The following is a 22,120-nucleotide window of genomic DNA, read 5'->3' on the forward strand; positions in this document are numbered from 1 at the left end:
CCACGATCCGCAGCAACAACCCCGGAGGCCTCTGCACACCGTTGGTCTCTTCCCTGTCTTTCCCTGCTCTCACCCTCTCCCACCCCAGGCTGCCTTCCAGTCTCTGTCCCGCCAAGCATGCGCCTCTGCAGGGCCCGTCCAGAGCCCATGCCGGGAGGTGCCCCAACTTGGACACCAAAACTGGCAACTCTGATTCAAATGCCGACCCGGAAACAAGTCACGTCATGTTATCAAAGAAGGCTGCAGAAGCAAAGAGCTCAACCATGCACAGTGAAGAGAAGAGCGAGTTTTTTAAAGATGAAAAAATGCTCCCCAAGTTAACCTATGTAATTTTAGTCAAAGTCCCAACAAGATTTTTCATGGCACTTGACAAATTTTAAGTTTTACGAAGATAAGTAAACATGTGAGAATTACTCAAGACAATTTTGAGAAAGGTCGAAGAGGGAGTTCGGAGATATTTATTATCAATGTGGGTTTTTGTTTTTCTTTTAGAGACAGGGTCTTGCCGTGTTGCCCAGGCTGATCTTAAACTCCTGGGCTGTTCAAGTGATCTTCCCACCTCAGCCTCCTGAATAGCTGGGATCGCAGGTGGGAGCCACCGCACCTGGCCTCGATGTGTATTTTAAAGCTACTAGGATCGAAAGCAGTGTGCGACTGGCAGAAGTAGAAACTAGATCAGCAGGGCAGAGTCCAAGAACAGAATCAGGAATATACAACAATACATGAAAATTTAGTCAGGAATGGAGGAGAATTTACTACGATAAAGGCGGCATTACAAATCAGGATGGGATGAGTGAATACTGAATGAACGGGGTAAGGAAATGTGTATGTGTAGGTTCAGGGAAAACATACATATCCTAAACATAAAAACCCGAAGTGCGAAATAAAAGAAAACATAATTGAATACAATAATACGTTTAAGCATTTTGACTAGGGAAGGCCTTCTTCTAAAGACACACCGAGAAAAATCCATCGGGAAAAAGAAATGCAGGATTCGTGTCCAGAATAATGAAGTTTAAAAATCACGAATAATAATAATAATAAAACCTGATAGAAAAATGCACACGGGATACGGACAGGCAATTCACAGAAAAGGAACCTCGAAAGGCCGTGACGCATGCCAAAGGAGGAGCAACTTCCCTCGTAATTAGGAAAACTCCACATCAAATCCCGATTTAGAGGTGTCTCGTGCGTTTGTAGCTGACGTTGGTCTTAAGCGCTGTCTTGTTTTCTCCTGGTGTCCCCAGCTCTGAGCACAGAGCCCAGCTCTCTGCAGGCACTCAGGTGTGCTCCACGGATGACAGATGAGATACGCTTTTTTACTTATTAGACTAGTTAAGATTAAGGTGGAAAAGGTGGACAAAATACTTACCTAAAAACATGTGGGACAATGGTTTTCTTATACATTAAGGGTGGTTATAATGGTACAGGAATTTGGGGGGTGAAATCTGGCTGCAACTTACCCATACACCCATTATGAGCCAGCAACTTTCCCAAAGAAACATTTGCATGTGTGTACAAGCGACTAGCAGCTAATATTCACTGAGTGCCATCTGCCGCGCTCTAAATTAGTCATTACTAAGAGAAAGTACAAGGTGCAGAATTACATTCTATATGCAGCATAAAACTTTTTACGTTAAAAAACAGAAAAGCATATATTATTTGTGGGCAAATACATACATACAGTGAATACGAAAAATAGCTTAGAAGAATACTTTCGCTGCTGGTGAGGTTATAGAGAAAGAGACTCAAACACGACTCAAATATTAATGCTGAATTTTCATTTAAGAATTCAAATATTTTGCAGTCCTTCGGAAGGAAAATCTAGAGTTTTAAATTCTTCATACGCTCTGAGCTTGTGGGAAATCATCCTAAGAGATTCGTGCGAAACTGCAGTGTGATTTCACCGCCGTGTGATTTCTCAAGCAGCGTGCTTTTCATCACGCTGTAATTGGTCAAGTAAGTCAAAGACCGAGAAGCCCCCGGGGCCCGTGGGTGGCAGAGCTGAGGGGAGTGGGCGGGCAGGCGCTGAGTGGGCTCCTGGTGGCCCAGCTCTTGGTGGCTGCGGAGTCCCCACACTCGTATGACAGAATAGGCTGACGTTGTTAAAACGTCCAGTGAATGAAACTCGCCATTGCTAATGCCATGTTAATTAAGACTTTTTAAAAACGGAGGAGACGAAATCACACCCCCGCTGTGATCCGGACCATGCGCCAAGCCGGTGCCTGGCCCGGACTAAGTAAACACTTGCTGAGAGCGGACTCGGTGTAAGGCAGAGGCACAACCACTGTGACCCGCCGCAGGGGCGTTCGGGACCTGCCCCTCGCCAGGCCTTTGGTGGGCTGCATTCGAGTCTGCGGCTCCTCAGCCGCAGGACGGGGCGCTGGGGCGGGACGGCCCTCAGGCACACGGGGCGGGCGTCTGACACCGAACTGCAACCACCACGGCACCAAAGTACACGTACCTGGCGCCAGGCGGAAACTCAGACCTGAGTGGAGCTCATAAAGAGCTCCGTGGCAGCTGGGCAAGAAGAGAAAGCACCTTCCGAGGAGAGACCGCTGCAGGGGCAAAGCTGGACGTGAGGCTGGGGGGTGAGGGTGGCAGGGGCGGGGTGAGGCCCAGCCTTGGAGGAGGGGAACCAGCTTCGGGTTTTGCAAAAGGCCACCCAGGTGGCCATGCAGAGGCTGAGGTAGAGGAGCAGCGGGAACAGAACGGAGGTCTGCAGTCCCCCAGGCCAGGGAGGAACGGCCAAGGTTGGGGGGAGGGGAGGGGTGGAGGAGGGGGGCGAGGAGGAGGGGGAAGAGCAAGCTGGATTCAAGCACAGTTTGGAAGCAGCGTCCTCACAGTGGCTGCCCGTCAGGAAGCAGCTGGGGGCCACTGGGCTTCTCGCTTGGTCACACGGGAAGGACCAGGCACAGCCAACGCAATGGGGTGATGTCCGCGTGCCGGCCAGGGCCAGCCCACGTGTCACAACCTCACCACCACTTGCTCACAGATACAGTGAAGGGACCTGCCCCGGGTCCCTCAGCTCCTGGCCGCCGGAGCAAGCTTTCAGCTCCACCCCAGACTGAGTCAGGGACAACAAAACCGGGCTGGCCGTGCCGTCTGAGAGTCAGACGTAGAGGTTCCAGAACCCAAGTGAGATCCAGAGCGGTTACCATCCCAATTCAATGGACAGGGAGGTACAGCCCTGCCCAAGGCCATGTGGCCGGCAGGTGATGCACTTTCTGATCCCAGGGTCCAGGTTCTCTGTGCTGCCACGGGCTGCCCCCACCCCGAGAGGCCCAGAAGGTGCTGGACAAGGCTTCCTCCTGCCCAGGTCCGGGCCCAGGCGTCCCTCTTGCCTTGCCTGCCCCACCGTGGGCCCCCTGACTCTGCACTACTCCGTAGCCAGTTCCCGGGATGAGAACGTGGCCAAACGGGGGCCTGGCAGAAGGACACACGAGTCTGCGAGGAGCGTGAAGCACTTGAGGAGCTGAGAGTCCCCTCAAAGGCTGAGGAGGAACTGGCAGAGAGGCTGGGGGGTCCGCGGATGCCCCAGGAGGAGTAAGAAGGATCACGTGTGAGAGGCACAGGACGAGTACATCAGGCGAGCTCTTTGGCCTGGGGAAGCGCAGCGAGAAGCCCGCCAGCGCGTCGGCAATGAGAAAGGGGAAAGTGCCGGTGACCCCCCCGTAAAGACATTTGGCTTGCAAAGAAGGGACTGGGGGAGCTGGAGGGACCTTGGGCCCCAGAAGAGGCAACTACTTCAGGGGGGCCTGGTGCTGCCTGAGCGTGGTGTGGTGGGCGCAGGGTGGACAGGTGGCTGCCTGTCCTCCACGTTCAGTCCCGAGTGCGGGGACAGGACCCACCAGCCTTCGCCCTTCCTGCCTGGCCAGGCCTGGCTGCAGATTCAACAGGGGAAGGAGCTTCATCAGTCCTGCAGGGCGGAGACTCACCTGAACGAGGGCAAGGTTGCTGCTGATGACTCTGTGTTGCTCCTGGAGGTCACCGATTTGTCCAGTGTTGGCCTCGGGTGAAGAGAAAAGGAAAACAGGGAGGTGTGACAGGGCCCACGGCCAGGTCAGTCCTGCCTGGGAAAGGCAGTCTGATTTCTCGGGAGAGAAATCAGAAAACACCACTTCATCGGCATCAAAACAAATTATTCTGCTCGACTTTCCAAACAGGGACTCAGCCTTTTTTTGTGGGGAGGAGGAAGAGAGGTGGGGGGGCACAGGTCCGTCTGAGAACTGGATGGGTGTCACGGACCATTCCTCCCACGCGCAGACGTGTGAGCCCACGCCCACTTGCGTGCACACAGAGCCGCACACGCACACAGGCTGCTGGCCATTTCAAGGCCATCTCCAGCTCTCAAGCTCATGCAAAGATCTCAGGCAAGGCCTCCTGCTGTGAATCTGGGCCGCAGGCCAGGTTCCCTCCCCTACAATTCCCTCTGTCCCCTCCAGCCAGCACATCTCCACTGACCACCACCACCCCCAACCTCGCCTCTGCAAAATCATCCCGTCTAAGGAATACATCGCTCTCTTCTCTTAGGATAAAAAATGAGATCAGAAATACAGCTTTCTCCTTCAAAAGTGGTAGTTGGCGCCTAACAGCATAGCACTGTCAGCAAAAATTCAAGTTATAAATAAGAAAAGGTTTCAAAGTGAATATATTTTCCTAGTTCCTTTATACTCAGTTCATTAAGTTCCTGATCTCCAAGGAGAAAAATATAAAAATGTGCCTAGTGCTAACAAACTTGACAATTATTTTTCTTTTTACGAAAAAGGGGATCCTTTTTGTCTTCAGCATGATCGACGGCTGGGATGCATCACCGACTTGCCAGGCCTCAGTCTACTCTTCCTGAGTATGGGCACGATACCCACCTCAGGTGTCCTTGCAGGGACAACAAGGGAAGGAGGCAGAGCAAAGATGGCAGCAGATCCGGTGACATGCTGAGCACCTGAGGCCACACCTGCTGTACAGGTGCGTGTTCACTGAGACCCACAGGTGCTCGTGTGCCGTTTTAACCCACGTTCTCTATTAATTGACCCTTGGTACTGATCACATCAGATAACGGGGCTGCTGCTGGCCCATGTGACCCCTGGGTATGAGTCAGAAAAGGCATTCCTTCCTGAAAGTGTTTTCTTTTCATCCTCTGTAAAGCAGTTAAAGTAAGTGTAAAAATCTATAACCTGTACAGTACACGCAGCAGCCCAGCCTTCGCCATGCATGAAAACACTCCCCCGGCTCCTCACTGGCATCCAGGAGCACGTTCCGAGTGAAGGGCGCACAGGGAAGGGACGGGACCAAGCAGGACAGAGGGAGGGTGGGGGCTGGGGGCGTCAGAGATGCAGAGAAGTGGGGGGAGAGGAGGTGTGGAGGGAAAGAGCACTGCGGGAGGCGGGCTGTGAAAGGGTTAAGATCTGAGTGCATCTGGAGCATGCAGGGGGAGCTGGAGTGGAGTGGAGGTGAAGGTCACTGGAGCCGAAGCCATCCCCAAACTGAGAGGCTTGGGTTTCGGATCAGTCATCCAACATGGATGCTGAAACCCGCCCAGGTGGTGGTGGGATTTGGTGCAGAGAAGACCGTTGGACGATACATTTCCCAGGACTGCAGGGGACAGATGGATCAACTGAGCCAGTGTCAGGGGAAGGACACGGGGCAGGTCAGAGGGGAAGCAGCACGCTGGCCAGGCCAGTGGACAGTCCCCACCAGCAGGCCACTGTCAGGGAGAAAGGAAGACCTTATCCAAGAGCACTGCAATGGGGGGTGGGGGGGTAGAAAGAGACTGAACTCAACTCCGAATACACCAGGGATGAGTGGGACCAGATGCCAACGGGCAGGTAGGGGAGTGGATGGAAACCCCTAAGAGGAATTCAGCTGCGGGGGTCAGGGGCAACCTGGTAAGGTGTGAAGAGTGGAAAGGGGGGTACGCTGGAGATCAGGGTGTGGGTTCTTGGTGAGCTGGTGCGGCAGGCTCTTTGCTAGAACAGGGCCAGCAGCCAAACTGGGGAGAGGCTCAGAGGAGCCTGACTCACGTGTGGCCAGAAAGGCATGCTTCTCGCCACCCAGGAGGGGCCCCGGGGGGGAGCAGGTCTCCATCGAGGCAGAGGGAACAGAGGTCCTAAGGGTGTCAGGGGAGACAGCTGGCGGCACAGGACCAGTCTGAGCACATGCTAAGAGCTCACGGAGGTTGGGGCAACTAGAGGGCAACCCAGACTCATCTCAGCAGAAGGGGCTGGGCTCAGGGAGGCCCTTCCGAAATGGGCATTCAGATTATATGAATTTTAAAAAATGTCTTTGCTTCTGACAAAGGGGCAAAGAGCTCATTTGAAGAAACAGTGGCCCAAAATTTGCCGTATTTGCGGGAAGACATAGAAGTATAAAAAGATGAATGAACTCAAAGTAGGATAAACCCAAAGAGACTCACACTGAGATACTTTATAAACAAATGGTTTGAAAGTCAAAGACAAAAAGAGAATCTTGAAAGCCGCAAGATAAAAGAGACTCATCACATACAAGGGAGCCTCAGTAAGATTACCAGTGAATTTCTCAGCAGAAACTCTGCAGGCCAGAGGTAGGGGCATGATATATTTAAAGTGCTGGAAGAATAAAAGAAAAACTGTCCACCAAGAATTCTTTATCTGGCAAAACTATTCTGCACAAATGAGGGAAAAACTAAGATATTCCCAGAAAAACTAAGGCCGAGGGAGTTCATTATCACTAAGTCTGCCCTATAAGAAATGCTAATGGGAGTCCTTCAAGTTAAAATAAAAGGATGCCAGCCAGAAACTCGAAGCCAAAAAAGAAAAAAAAGAAAAAAACAGGTTCTCAAGTAAAGGTAAATACATGAACAAATAAAAAAAAAAAATACTGTATTAGTGTAATTTGGGTTTGTAACTCCACTTTTTCTTTTTACAGGATTTAAAAGACAAAAGCATAAAAATAATTATGAATCTATGTTAATAGGTATATGATATAAAAAGATAATTTGTGACATCAACAACAAAGTTCAGAGGAAGAGCCGAAGTAGAGTTTATGTATGCAATTGATGTTAAGTTGGTATCAGTTTAAGAGACAGTGTAATAACTTGAGGATGTTATAGGTAATCCCCATGTAACCACAAAGAAAATATCTGTAGAATATAAATAAAAAGAAATTAAGAAAAGAATCAAAATATGTCACTAAAAAAAAAAATCACAGTTGAAGGCAATAGGGAGGAAATAAGGGACAAGAAAGCTATAAAACATACAGAAAACGAGTAAAATGGCAATAGTAAATCCTTTCCTATCGGTAATTACTTGTAAATGCATTAAAATTCCCCAATCAAAAGACATAGATTGGCAGAATGATTAAAAAACAAAAAGGCGGGATCCAACTATATGCTATCTATGAGAGACTCGCTTTAGATTTAAGGACATGTATAGGTTGAAACCGAAAGGAAAAAGATATTCCATGCAAACAGTAACAAAAGAGGGCAGAGGTGGCTATGCTAATATCGGACAAAATGACTTCAAGTCAAAAACTGTAACAAGACACAAAGAAGCAAATTATATAATGATACAAGGGTCAAATCAGTAAGAAAGAACAATTATAAACACGCTGTACCAAACAACAAAGCTCCTAAAATATACGAAGCAAACAGTGACAGAACTGAAGCAAGAAATAGCTCAGCTGGGCACAGTGGCTCATGCCTCTAATCCCAGAGACTTGGAGAGCTGAGGTGGGAGGACTGCTTGAGGCAAGGTGTTTAAGACCAGCCCAGACAACATAGCAAGACCCCGAGTCTAAAAAACAAAACAAAACAAAAAATTTAAAAATTAGCCAGACGTGGTGGCACATGCCTATAGTCCCAGCTACTCTGGGGGAGGCTGAGGCAGAAGGATCGATTGAGCCCGCGAGGTCAAGGCTGCAGTGAACTATGACCGTGGCACTGCACTCCAGCCTGGGTAACGGAGCGCAATCCCACCTCTGAAAACACAAAAAGGAAAGAAAGAAATACATGGCTCTATGGTAACAGTTGGAGACTTTAACACCCACCCCACTGTGAATAATGAATGCAACAACCAGACAGAAGATCAATAAGGAAAGAGAATTTGAAAACCACCACAGACCAGCTGGACCTAAACAGACATGTACAGAACACTCCACCAAACAACAGAATAATACACACTTTTCTCAATGAAATGTGAATATGGAACATTCTCCAGGATAGACTGTGTTAGGCCATAAAACCAGTATTAATAAATTTAAGAAAACTGAACTCACACGAAGTATCAAAGTGTCTTTTCCAATCATAAGGGAATGAAACTAGAAGTCCAGAGCAGAAGGACAACTGGAAAATCTCCAAATATATGGAAATTAAACAACATACCCTTGAACAACCAATGAGTCAAAGAAGAAATCCCAAAGGAAATTATCGTGAGACAAATGAAAACACAATACATCAAAATTTATGGGATGCAGTAAATTCCATGTTAAAGGGGAAATTTATCATTGTAAACAATTACATAAAAAAAGAAAAGAGACCTCAAATCAACCACCTAAACTTACACCTTAAGAAACTCGGAAAAAATCAAACTAAACCCAAAGCTAGCAGAAAGAAGGAAATAAAGATGAGAGATATATAAAACAGAGAAGAGAAAAATAATGGAGAAAACTCAATGAAATCAAGAATTGGATCCCCCCAAAAAAAAATCAACAAAATTCACAAATCTTTAGCTATATTGACTAAGAAAAAAAGAGAGAAATCTTAAAAAACTAATCAGATTCTACAGAATCTACTAATTCTGATTCTACGGGAAAAAAGGAATATAAGAGAGTACTATGAACAATTATATGCCAATGATGTAGACAACCTAATTCAAATGGATGAATTCCTAGAGACATATGATTGGCCAGGACTGAATCACAGAGAAATAGAAATCTGAACACACCAAAAACTAGTAAGAAAACTAATCCTCAGAGACAATTCCACTGTGAATAAAAAGAAAGAAAGAAAATTAAATCAGTAATTAAAATGCTCCCAAGAAAGAAAACCCAGGGCCAGAGGGTGAATTCTATTAAACGTTTAAAGAATTAACAGCAATTCTCCACAAACTCTCCCCAAAAATTGAAGATGAAGGAACACTTCCAAATTCATTACATGAGGCCAGTGTTACCCTGATACCAGGGCCAAAGATACTAGAAGAAAATAAAACTACATGTCAGTATCTCTGGTGAACATTGACTCAAAAATCTTTTAAAAATACTACTAAACTGAATGTAACAGCATATTAAAAGGATCATACACCACGAGCAAGTGGCATTTGGTCCTGAAACACAAGGATGGTTCCACATACAAAACCAATTAACAAAATATACCACCTTAACAAAATGAATGGAAAAAATCACATCATCTCAATCGACGTAGAAACAGCATCTAACAAAACTCAACAGCTTTTTATGATAAAAACCACCCAAAAACCTAGGAATAAAAGGAAACTACCTCAATATAATAAAGGCTATATGTGAAAAGCCCACAGCAAACATCATACTTAATGGTAACAAACTGAAACTTTTCCTCTAAGATCAAGAACAGGACAAGGATATCTCCTTTCACCACTTCTATTCAACACAGTACTGGAAGTCCCAGCCAGAGCAATTAGGCAAGGGAAAAAAATTAAAAGACATCCAAATTAAAAAGGAGGAAGTATGTTATCTCTATTTATAGATGACATAATTTTATATGTTGAAAACCCTAAAGATTACACACACACACACACACACACACACACACACACACACTCACTCACTTTTAGAACAAATGAATTCAGCAAAGTTGCGGGATAAAAATCAACACACAAAAATCAGCTGTGTTTCTATATATTAACAATGAATAATTCAAAAGGAATTAAGAAAACAATTCCATTTATAATAGCATCCAAAAAGAATAAAACACTTAGGAATTAACCAAGGAAGTAAAAGATGTATATACTAAAAACTACAAAATGTTCCTCGAGAAATTAAAGATGACACAAATAAATGAAAAGACATACCACGTTCATGGATTAGAAGACAATATTTTTGAGATGTCAATATTAACCAAAGCAATCTACAAATTTAATACAACCCCTATCAAAATCTAAATGCTGATTTCGCTGACATAGAAAATTCTAAAATTCATATGGAATCTCAAGGGACTCAATCTCAAGAAAACAATGTCAAGAAAAAGAACAAAGTTGGAAGTCTCATACTTTATGATTTCAAAACTTACTATAATACAAGCTACGGTAATCAAAACAATATGGCAATGACATAAAAACAGGCATACAGACCAATGGAATAAAATCTATAGCCCGGAAACAAACTCTCACATATACAGTTAAATGATTCTTGACAAGGGTGCCACAAACATTCAATGGGGAAAAAAGACAGGCTTTTTCAAAAAATGATGTTGGGAAGACTCGATATCCATATGCAAAACAATTAAGTTGCTTACCTTACACCATATACGAAAATCAACTCAAAATGGATGAAAGACCTAAACAAGAGTTACAACTACAGAAGCCTTAGAAGAAAACATAGGTGAAAAGCTTCATGACATTCAATTTGATAATCATTTCTCGGATATGACACCAGAAGCACAGGCAACAAAAGTAAAAATAGATGAACTACATGAAAATTAAAAACTTCTGTGCATCAAAGGACACGATAAATAGAGTGAAAAGTTAACCCATAGAATGGGAGAAAATATTTGCACATCATATATCTGATAAGGGGTTAATATCTACAACATATAAAGAACTACGACAACTAAAAACCAAATAACCCAATTAAAAAATGAGCAAAGAACTTGAATAGATAGTTCTCCAAAGCAGGTACACAAATGGCCAATAGACACATGAAAAGATGCTCAACTTCACTAATTATTAGGAAAATTTGCATTAATTTTATAAACTAAATGAAAGAGAACTGATAATTTACTACAATATTGATTTTTGCCATTCAGGAACTCTCTCAAAATTTGTATTTCCCTGTATAAAGTTTTGTAGTTTTATTGGTATAGGTCCTGCACATTTCTTTTTAAGGCTTATTCTGAAGATGTTTTAAAATCGGTTAGTAGCCTACAGCAGCAGTCCCCAATCTTCTTGGCACCAGGAACCGGTTTCATGGAAGACAATTTTTCCATGGACGGAGGGGTGGAGGCAGAGCTCAGGCAATGGGGAGCGGCTGTAAACACAGATGAAGCTTCACTCCCTCACCTGCCACTCACCTCCTGCTCTGCGGCCCAGTTCCTAAGTCTCATGGAAGACAATTTTTCCATTGGGGGCAGGGGGCTGCGGCAGAGCTCGGGGGATGATGCACGGTCTGGTTCTGGGCCAATACCAGGCCACAGCCCAGGGGTTGGGGACCACAGCTCTACAGGATATCTCTTCTTTAATTATATTTTTTAAATGGTTATTTTAAGTGTATATAGGAATATAGAGATACATACTTAGGTATGATAATGCATATATTTTATTTCATCTGAATAGTTTGAAACTGGGCCACTTTACTGAGTGTTTATTAGTTTAATAGTTTTCTAATTGATTTGTTTAGATTTTCTAAGAAGACAAGCATATCATTAGTAAATAATCAGTTTTCTCCTCCTTTCCAATACTTAAGGCTCCTATTTCCTTTTCCTGGCTTAACTACATTAGCTAGAACATGCTGAATGATATAAGTATTCTTCTATTTCATGTTACACGCAGAGCATTTTTTAAAGTCATGTGTAGGTGTAAAAGGCAAGATTAATCTACAGAGATTGAAGCTAAAGCAGAGGGACCCGGGATGGAGTGGGGGAGACCAGACTGCGATAAAACAAGAACTTTCCACGGGGATGAAGGTGTTCTGAACTTCAGCCGGGTCACAGCTACACAGGTATACATATCCCTCAGAAGTCACTGACCTGCACACTTGAAACTTGTGAGTTTTTATTGTATCAATTTACACCTTAAGACGGTGATTTAAAAAAAAAAAAAAACAACAAAAAACGGGTACTAAATGACTTTGAAGGTTCTGTTGTGATGATAATGCGGCTGCTCTCCTTTGACAGACTACTGTAATGAATTATATTAACAGTTCTTTTTCGTATGGTTTATGTATTTTTAAAGAATTACAACACTAAGATATGATCATTGTAGATAAGTGCATATCTTAACTACAATTAACCATTATGAAAACAAAAATGTAACACCTGAAATATCTACACAGCAGAGATTACTATAAACATTTTTACCCCTCCCAAACACTGACCAAAATAACTGTGCACGTGTGCATGCATCTCACAGGAATGTGTGTGCCTCCACATCACCAGCTGCCTAAAACATTTCAATGCCCTACAAGGCTCTACATGATCTGACCCCATGTGTTAGTTTCTTTTCTTTTCTTTTTTTTTTTCTTTCAGCATATTACGGGGGTACAAATGTTTAGCTTACGTGTATTGCCTTTGCCCCACCTGAGTCAGAGCTTCAAGCGTGTCCATCCCCCAGACGGCACACACCACACTCATTAGGTGTGAATATGCCCATCCCCTCCGCCCCCTCCCACCTGCCCAACACCCGATGAGTGTTACTACTGTATGTGCACATAAGTATTGATCAGTTCATACCAATTTGATGGTGAGTACATGTGGTGCTGGTTTTTCCATTCTTGTGATACTTCACTTAGAAGAATGGGCTCCAGCTCTATCCAGGAAAATACAAGAGGTGTCAGATCACCATTGCTTTTTGTGGCTGAGTAGAACTCCATGGTATACATATACCACATTTTATTAATCCACTCGTGTATTGATGGGCACCGGGTTGTTACCACATCTTTGCAATTGTGAATTGTGGTGCTATAAACATTCGAATGCAGATGTCCTTTTTATAGAATGTCTTTTTTTCCCTTGGGGACGTGCCCAGTAATGGGATTGCTGGATCAAATGGTAGTTCTACTGGTAGCTCTTTGAGGTATCACCAAATTGCTTTCCATAGAGGTTGTGCTAGTTTGCAGTCCCACCAGCAGTATATGAGTGTCCCTATCTCTCTGCATCCACGCCAACATTTAGTATTTTGGGACTTTTTGATAAAAGCCATTCTCACTGGAGTTAAGTGATATCTCATTGTGGTTTTGATTTGCACATCCCTGATGATTAGAGATGTCGAGCATTTTTTCATATGTTTCTTGGCCATTAGTCTATCTTCTTTTGAAGAGTTTCTGTTCGTGTCTTTTGCCCACTTTTTGACAGGGTCGTTTGGTTTTTTTCTTGCTGATTTTCCTGAGTTCTGTATAGATTCTAGTTAGCCCCTTATCAGATATATAGCCTGCGAATATTTTCTCCCATTCCGTAGGTTGTCTGTTTGCTCTCGTGATAGTTTCCTTGGCTGTGCAGAAGCTTTTTAATTTGATCAGGCCCCATTTATTTATTTTTGCTTTTGCTGTGATTGACTTTGCGGTCTTCGTAAATTCTTTGCCTAGGCCAATGTCTTTAAGAGTTTTTCCAACATTTTCTTCTACAATTCTTATAGGTTCATGCCTTAGGTTTAAGTCTGTTATCCACTGTGAGTGGACTTTTGTGAGAGGTGAGAGGTGCGGATCCTGTTTCAGTCTTCTACGTGTGGCTATCCAATTTTCCCAGCACCATTTATTGAATGAGGATTCTCTTCCCCAGTGTATGTTTTTGTCTGCTTTGTCAAACATTAGATGCCTAATGGTTTTCTACCTGGGTTCTCAGTTCTGTTCCATTGGTCTACGTCTCTGTTCTTGTGCCAGTACCATGCTGTTTTGGTTACTACAGCCTTGTAGTATAGCTTGAAGTCTGGTAAATTGATGCCTCCCAATTTGTTATTTTTGTTTAAGATTGCTTTTGCTATACAGAGTCTTCTCTCGTTCCACACAAAGCATAGAACTATTTTTTCTAGATCCGCAAAAAATGATGTTGGCATTTTAATAGGGATTGCATTGAATCTGTAGATCACTTTGGGTAGTACAGACATTTTAACAATGCTGATTCTGCCGACCCATGAGCATGGTATGGTTTTCCACCTGTTTACGTCCTCTGCTATTTCCTTCCTCGGTGTTTTGTAGTTCTCCCTGTAGAGGTCTTTCACCTCCTTAGTTAAATATATTCCTAGGTATTTTATTTTCTTTGTTGTTACTGTGACGTGTATTGGGTCTTTGGTTTGGTTCTCAGTTTGTTGTCGGTGTATAGGAATGCTACTGATTTCTGTACATTGATTTTGTAACCTGAGACTTTGCTGAATTTGCTTATCAATTCCAGTAGTCTCATGGCAGAATATTTGAGGTTTTCTAGATATGAGATCATATTGTCAGCAAAGAGTGATAGTTTGACCTCTTCTGCCCCCATTTGGATGCCCTTGATTTCCTTCTCTTGGCTGATTGCTCTGGCTAGGACTTCTAGCAGCATGTTGAACAGAAGCGGTGATAGAGGGCAACCTTGTCTGGTTCCAGTTCTAAGCAGGAATGCTTTCAATTTTTCCCCATTCAGTATGATGTTGGCTGTGGGTTTGTCATATATGGCTTTTATCATTTTTAGGTAAGTCCCATTTGTGCCTGTTTTGTTAAGCATTCTTATCATAAAAGGGTGCTGAATTTTGACGAATGCTTTTTCTGCGTCTATTGTTTTTGCTTCTATTTACGTGGTGAATTACGTTTATAGATTTGCGTATGTTGAACCATCCCTGCACCTCTGGGATGAAGCCCACTTGATCGTGATGGATTATTTTTTTGATAAGCACTTGAATTCAGTTTGCTAGGATTTTTTGAGAATTTTTGTATCTATATTCGTAAGGGATATTGGTCTGTAGTTTTCTTTCTCTGTTGCGTCCTTTTCTGGTTTTGGTATCGGGGTGATGTTGGCTTCATAGAACGTGTTGGCGGGGATTCCTTCCTTCTCGATGTTGCGGAATAATTTCTGCAGGATAGGCACCAGTTCTTTGTAGGTCTGGTAAAATTCGGGTGTGAAACCATTTGGTCCAGGACTTTTCTTTTTAGGAAGGTTTTTTATTGCTGCTTCAATTTCAGTACTTGATATTGGTCTGTTCAGGAATTCTATTTCTTCCTGATTGAGCCTAGGGAGGCTGTGTGTTTCTAAGAATTTTTCCATTTCCTCCACATTTTCAAGTTTACGTGCATAGATGTTTTTATTGTATTCATAGATGAAATTTTGTATTTCTGTGGTATCAGTTGTAATTTCTCCTTTTTCGTTCCTGATGGAGCTTATTAGAGTCTTTTCTGTGTCTCATTAATCTAGCAAAGAGGTGTGTCAATTTTCTTTATTTTTCAAAGAACCAACTTTTTGTTTCATTAATCTTCCTTACAGGTTTTTTTTGTTTGTTTGTTATCGATTTCATTTAGTTCAGCTCTTTGTTATTTCTTTTCTTCTGCTGGGTTTGGGGTTGGTTTGCTCATCCTTTTCCAGTTCTTTGAGATGATTCATTAGATTGCTGATTTGTGATCTTTCTGTCTTTTGGATGTAGGCGCTTATGGATACAAATTTTCCTCTCAGGATTGCTTTAGCTGTGTCCCACAGATTTTGATAACTTGTGTCTCCTTTTATCATTTAGCTCAAAGAATCTTTTGATTTCCATCTTAATCTCCTCCTTAGCGCAATAATCGTTCAGCAGAAGGTTGTTTGGTTTCCATGACTTTGTGTAGAGATGAGAGTTTCTGTTGGAGTTGATTTCTAATTTTATTCCACTGTGGTCTGAGAAGATGCATGGCATAATTTCTATTTTTTTAATTTGTTGAGACATGCTTTGTGGCGTAGGATATGGTCAATCTTAAAGAATGTCCCATGAGTTTCTTCTTGCTGCTGTAACAAACTTAGTGGCCTAATACAAAAGAAATCTATGCCCTTATAGTTCTGGAGGTCAGGAGTCTGAAATGAGTGTTACGGGGATAAAATCAAGGTGCTGGCAGAAACTTGCTCATCTGGAAGCTCCGGGCGAGAAGCTATTTCCTTGTCTGTTCCAGCATGTAGAGCTGCATGTCCTGCATCCCTTGGCTCAGGGGCCCTTCCTGCATCTTCAAAGCCAGGGGCACAGCGCCTTCTCTGACTCTGCTTCCATCACATGGTCTTTCTCTCTTTGGCCTGAAACTCCCCTCTGCCTCCTTTTCCCAGGCCCTCCCTTTCCCAGCCCCCTGTGGTTCCACTGGGCCCACCTGGATAACCAGGACAATCTCCCATCCCAAAGTCCTTAACTTAATCACACCTGAAAAGACCCCTTTTCCATGTAAGGTCACATCCACAGGTTCCAGGGATCAGGACCTGGGTGTCTCTCGGGGGGCCACTGTTCAACCACTCACACCCCACCTGTCTCTTCAGCCTTACGCCCCACAGCCCCTACCTGCCCCCTCGACTCCTGTGCTTTGGCCATGCTACTCTTAGTTCCTCGAAAACACCATACTCCTCCTGCCATAGTCTTTTTCACCTACAGGATGTATCAGAGATAGGTAAAAACCATTCTGTGTAACAGAGGGAAAAGGGCTCCAATCCCCTGGGATTGCTGGAAGGGGTGAGAAGAGACAGCAAAGCTGGGGGCTGTGCTATGTAAAGAGCCCAGAGAAGACCCTCCAGGGACCAGGTATTCAGGGAGCCATTCTGGAGAACAGAAGCTACCAAGAGAGGTCGTTCACTTGGGTGATTTAAACCCTTCCTGTCTCCTCTGCAGAGTCCTCCATCAGGCCTGTGCTGCTCACTGGGGCTTCTGTGTGCCTGTGTGAAAAGGCCAGGCTTGGGGTCCAGGTAGCTGTGGGATGAGCATGGCGGCACGCAGACTCGGGGCGGGGAGGTGTCACAGGGACGCATGCCACCAACTGACATGCAGGTGAAAGGAGGAAGGGAGCACCAGGGGCTGGACATGCCCCTCAGCAGCAGCACAGCCTGGCCCTGGGAACTCCAGAGGCCGGGCCAGGGAGGGACCAGGGACAGCATCGTGAGAGACCAAAACCCAACAGCACCCATCTCTTCAGAGACTCCGACCCAGCGCCTGCACGCCCCAAGGGGCCCAGGACTCCACTTACAGCAGTGGAGAGCCTCGATGCCAGCGTCATCTCCAGGTTCCCCTTCAGGCCCACCAGAGGTGGCACCAACGTCAAAAGGTCTTTAACTCCCAGAAACACGGGCCAGTGCTGGCAGGGAGAGAGCAGGGAGATAAACGCAAACACACGTATCAGCACATCTCTGGAAATTTCTTGAGCAAGCTACTTTTCATTGTCTGTAAAATGAACAAAGCTAAGTAGTTTCTTAAATGGCTTTAAACTAAACACAAAAGAATGATGAAACTGTGAAATGTTTTTAATACCATCTTCATATTAAATGTAAAAAAGTAAATAAATAATTAGACAAAGGGATTCATGCTTCAAGAAAAGCAGAAAAGAAAGCATTTATTTGTGGAGACGCAAATGATTCTTACTGGCTTAACATGCAATTAGACTGTTTCCCAAAATCTATTTCTAATATCCCATCTAATCGTACTGATTTATTTTGCCTGCCTGACCATGATAGAAACCTGTGACCCCTACACTAGCAGCTCCTCCTTGGTGTCGGAATTCTAGACCTAAAAGCAAATCCCTGCTTTGTCAGCAAGGAGACAGAAGGCCTGGGGTCTCGTCTCCACCCCCTCCCACAAGAGGAGAGCTGCACGAAGGTGCGCGAATCTACTCGGCCCCTGCGCCCAGGCAAGGCTCCCACAAGCAGCCCCACAACAGGGCTCACCAGGCACGGAGGTAGAGGGACTGGGGCCGGGGCCCCTTCAGGCTCCTTCCTGCTCTTGCGTCAGGGAAGACAACCCACTCTTCACAGCTCCCTCCCTGCTTGGTTTCTCCCTTGACCTTCTATACCAAGCTGTGAAATACAGAGTCCTGTCCCAGCTCTGACGGGAGTTCTGAGTCCGCCCCGTCCTAAAACTCCAAAAGAAAACATCCCGGGCAAGGAGTATAGCTCTCCAGCACTCCTCCGGGTTGCGTCTGGCCTGTGCTCGCAGGAACGCGAGACCTCCACGCTCGTACCCCCACGGCCAGCCCGCAGTCACCACGCCCACGCCCGCCTCCACGCTCACTCCCACGGCGGCCCTTGGTTGCCGCGCCCCACGCCAGCACCCACCTCCTCCAGGGCCACACATTTGCAGGTACTCTCTGCCCACATACGAGTCCCAGCAGGTACCAACCCCTAAGTAGTAACAGACTCCTCTCAGCCTGTCCTTCCCTGAAGCCTGCCTTCCCCTCTCTTCCCAAAGCCACCCCCTTCTGAATGAGTCCTCCACACACTCAGCACTGCCCTGGCGGGGCTGCCGCCCTCCAGCCGCGTAACTCTCCCGGGAGGAGGGAGTGGGTCCCAGTGGGCAGATCCCAACTGCTGTCTCTGCCAGGTGACGCTGTCTTCCCCACCAGTATACAGGAAGCACCTGCTGAGACAGGCATAGCCCTGGACGCCCCCTCTGGCCTCTGCGATGCTGCCCCCTGGTCCCGACGGTATCCAGTGTGGCCTCCGCTGTGGGCCCCTCTTCCTTCCAGACCTCGTAACACTGACTTTCCTTCGTGCCTCCACTCCAGGACTCCTGTTTCCGCGCCCTCTCCCTTCCACGGCTGCCTCACCTTCCACCGCACCCCTGCCTTCCCCACGTACCGTCTTTCAACTAGAGGCCTCGAGGGGGTGATGGGGTGGGTGATGGCCGTGACTCCCGGGGTCCCATCCTCCTTACCAGTGGGGCTGCCTTAGGTGTGGGGCTGTGCTGCAAATCTGGCCAGTGACATCGCAAAGTTATGCCTGGACACACCAGGTATCGTGTGACCATGAGGGGGACCATTCTGGGACAAAGTTAACAAACAGAGGCCAGCTGAATTCATATGCTGAAGCACAAATTAATGCCCAATACTTCAAAATGTGACTGCACTTGTAGACAGGCTCTTTAAAGAGATAATTAAGAAAAAATGAGGTCATGATGGTGGATCCACTCCAGTATGACTGGTATCCTCGCAAGAAGAGGAGCTCGGGGCACGGACACACGCAGAGGGAGAAGACAGCATCTACAGGGCTCCAGAAGCCAAGCCTGCCAACACCTTCGTCTCAGACTTCCAGCCTCCAGAATTACAAAAACATTAATTCCTGTCGTGAAGCTCCTTAGCCTGTGGGATTCTGCCATGGCAACCCCGGCAAATGCATACAAATAGTAAAGTGGAAGAATGCTGCTGACACTGCTAATCCGGTGAATTACCCAGTTCCGGAGCTGTCCTATCTCCAGACTTCTTTGCAGAGATAGTAAGTGTGCTTGTTTTTAAAGTCACTTTGAGTTAGGTTTCCTGGTCTCTGTGGCCGAAAGCAAACACAGCGACTGATACGCCGGGGTTGTGCTGGGGCCTCACGGTATCTCTGGCGCAGACTTCTCTTCTAAGGGTCAGACCTGCCCATTCAACTGCTGACCAACCCCTGAGTACCCACGGGCACCTCACCCCCAAGAGCTCTCCCTGCCGCCCCTTTCTGTCCCCAACCTGACATCCAAGTCATCTTAACTCTTGTAAATTCTGCCACTGCCTTCCCCAGCAACACTTTAAAGACACATATCCCAGTCGCAGAGGAGGCTGAAGTTCAACGGGAATAATGGTTCTTGCATTTGGGGGGCTCTGAATGATGCCCACAGCCCTCCAGCTCTCCCTCACTGCCTCGAGCCTCACCCGCTGGGTCATCCTTAACACCACTGCCAGGGTTACGTTTTGTGGCACAAGCATGACCATGCCGCTCAGCCACTCATAACCCTTCACTGCCAATTCCACTCCCGAGTATATACAACACGCAAGTCTCTGCCCCCCCAGAGCATATCTAAGAACATTGCTTGTAGCACCATACCTCAAGAACAGCCAAAACATCCCAAGTACCAGAAGTCAGAGGAGGGGCTGAGACCGGGCAGTGCACGGAGGAACCGCACTCGCTGCACAACACGGGCCCCCGAGCAGGGCAAACAGGGCCGCTCACTCCTGCCCAGAGTCCCTGTCCCCGTGACAGCAGCCACCTCATTCCCCACTCTTCACAAACACATACTACCACTCATCCGTGTCTTGGCACGCACATCCCTTTGCCTGGAATGTTTAGTGCTTCCTAGGGCATCCTGGAGAGGGCTACGTTTTCCTTTAAGGCTCAACTCAAAGTGTCCCACTTCCTCCACAGACCCCTGACCCCCTGGAACAATGGACGTTCCCTGTTCCTTCTCGGGCCTCCACTCCCTGCCCAGCCCTCTCGACTGCCTGACAAATGCCCTCCTAGGCGACGGCAACTGAGGTGCTAAGAAGAAGAGGGGGTCCTCCTATGCTCGGCCCTGAGGTCCCAGTTATCAGGGGCTACGGACAGGTCAGGGACAAGTGACAGGATGGACAGGCTCAAAGCCATGCTCCACGCAGGGTGGCCAGAGGTCAAAAAGGGAAGGCTCAGTGTAGGGTTTCTCTCCCCAGCGTTGGCAGGGTGGTCTCAGGGAAGGGTGACGAGCTCTTAACAGGCCCCCAGGCCCCCACGCTACCAGGAGGAGAGATGGGTATCCGTGTTACCATCCCAAAGCAGCACAAGTTTTCTAAGGGGAGGTGGCCAGAATGCAACGGGCCACCCCAGCCCTGAGAGAGCCAAGTGTCCTGTCCACTGAGACGCACCAGCAGGAGCTGCCAGGGAGGCACCGTGAGCCGACACTTGGAGGCTGGGAGGCCTGGTGGGTACTGACCATCCCTTTCCAACTCGGAGACAGGTGAGAGGTTGGCGGCCGCTAGGAAGGGGACGGGGATGTAGTGTACACTTAGGAACATGAAATGCTATCTGGGATGTACTCCTGGGTTGAAAAATTAAATTTGTGTTTAAATTTACAAATTTAAAAGCAGTATCACATAGTATGATCCCATATATTTATAGGTACGCAGAAAATAGTCTTGATAGAGGCACAGCAAAATGTTGACAGAGATAACGACCCCCTTCATCTGTCACTTCATGTATATTTTCTAGTCTTTCTAAAATAACACTGACTCTTTGAGTGTTTAAGTAGACAGACAGCAGAAAGCTCTCAATGATTCAAACACATTACCTGAACCAAGCCCAGGCGCTACACAGACTGGGAGGAGCGAACCTCTCTCAGCAAACGCCTCTCCCTGATGGAGACCCCCGTTCCCCTCGCCGGCCTGGACCCCATGCCAGGCTCTGGACCTTGTCTTTCCACATGGGACTCTGGAAGGGTGGGCCTGTCACGCCCTGCCTGGAGCAGGCAGCACCTGTCACCCCACGGGGACCACAACAACACACACACTCCATCATCTGACCCTCACAACTCTCTGACGCGCGGGCTTTCGTTATCCCCATTTTACAGATGGGGAAACGGAGGCAGCAAGCAACTGGAGACTCTCGCCAGCTGGTGAGCGGCAGACCCTGCCCAGCGAGCCCACATGCACTGGAGGAAGGCAGTTTAAGCCCCCTGTGCCGGCGAGGAGAACCTCTGGGAAGGGTCTTCAGAATTCTCACTGCTCTGTGAACTTCCGGTGCTGAGGCACCCAGGGGGCCCTTCTGCCAGCCCCACTGACCCCAGGGTCTCGGCAGCGAGGCCAGGCTCAGGGTGGCTGCCCCCCACTGGAGGGCCCGCGTGTCCCCAGCCTGCCCTGCCTGGGGCACCAGGAGAACTGGTCTCCGTCCCCCACCTCTCAGATGCCCAGTACTCACCTGGACGGTATTCATCACCAGGCCGGCCGTCAGCATGCCCAAGCCAGACAGCAGCAAGGGCACCGCGACCTGGCACATGATGGTGAAGAAAGACTCTGGGAAGATGCCATGCGGGGACCGGATGAGCTCGCAGCTGAAGCCTCGCAGCTTCTTGCCCTGAAAGCGAAACTCCAGGTTCAGCTGGGTGACCACCATGGTCAGGCCGTGGGCCACATTCCAGGAGCCAGCAGTTCTAGCCTGTCCCTGGCCCACGCCAGGACACTCTTCCGATGAAGTCCACGCAGACGGGGCCTTCCCAGCTGCTGTGCCCTGTGCCTGCGGAGGGCTCCCCAACAGCCCTCAAGCCGAGGGCCAGGTGACTCGGGGCCTCCTTCTGGAGACTCTGCCAGCCCCTGCTGTCCACTCCCCGAAGGTCAGGCTCTCCTCACA

General features: G+C 47.0%; 1 protein-coding gene across 1 annotated transcript in view; it reads right to left on the bottom strand.

Moving 5' to 3' along the window:
• LOC105827089 (solute carrier family 41 member 3-like) overlaps window positions 1–21,886 on the bottom strand; it is a 50,739-nt gene extending 28,853 nt beyond the window's left edge. The window contains exons 1-5 of the mRNA XM_012665106.1: window positions 21,692–21,886; window positions 17,032–17,139; window positions 3,939–4,010; window positions 3,585–3,722; window positions 2,465–2,558 (exon numbers count right to left, since the gene is read on the bottom strand). Of these exons, the coding sequence (XP_012520560.1) occupies window positions 2,465–2,558; window positions 3,585–3,722; window positions 3,939–4,010; window positions 17,032–17,139; window positions 21,692–21,886 (607 nt within the window). The remainder of the gene's footprint in view (window positions 1–2,464; window positions 2,559–3,584; window positions 3,723–3,938; window positions 4,011–17,031; window positions 17,140–21,691) is intronic.
• Between the last annotated feature and the right edge of the window lie 234 nt (window positions 21,887–22,120).

The sequence above is a fragment of the Propithecus coquereli genome, unplaced genomic scaffold, assembly GCF_000956105.1.
Source record: "Propithecus coquereli isolate 6110/MARCELLA unplaced genomic scaffold, Pcoq_1.0 Scaffold960, whole genome shotgun sequence".
NCBI lineage: Eukaryota > Metazoa > Chordata > Mammalia > Primates > Indriidae > Propithecus > Propithecus coquereli.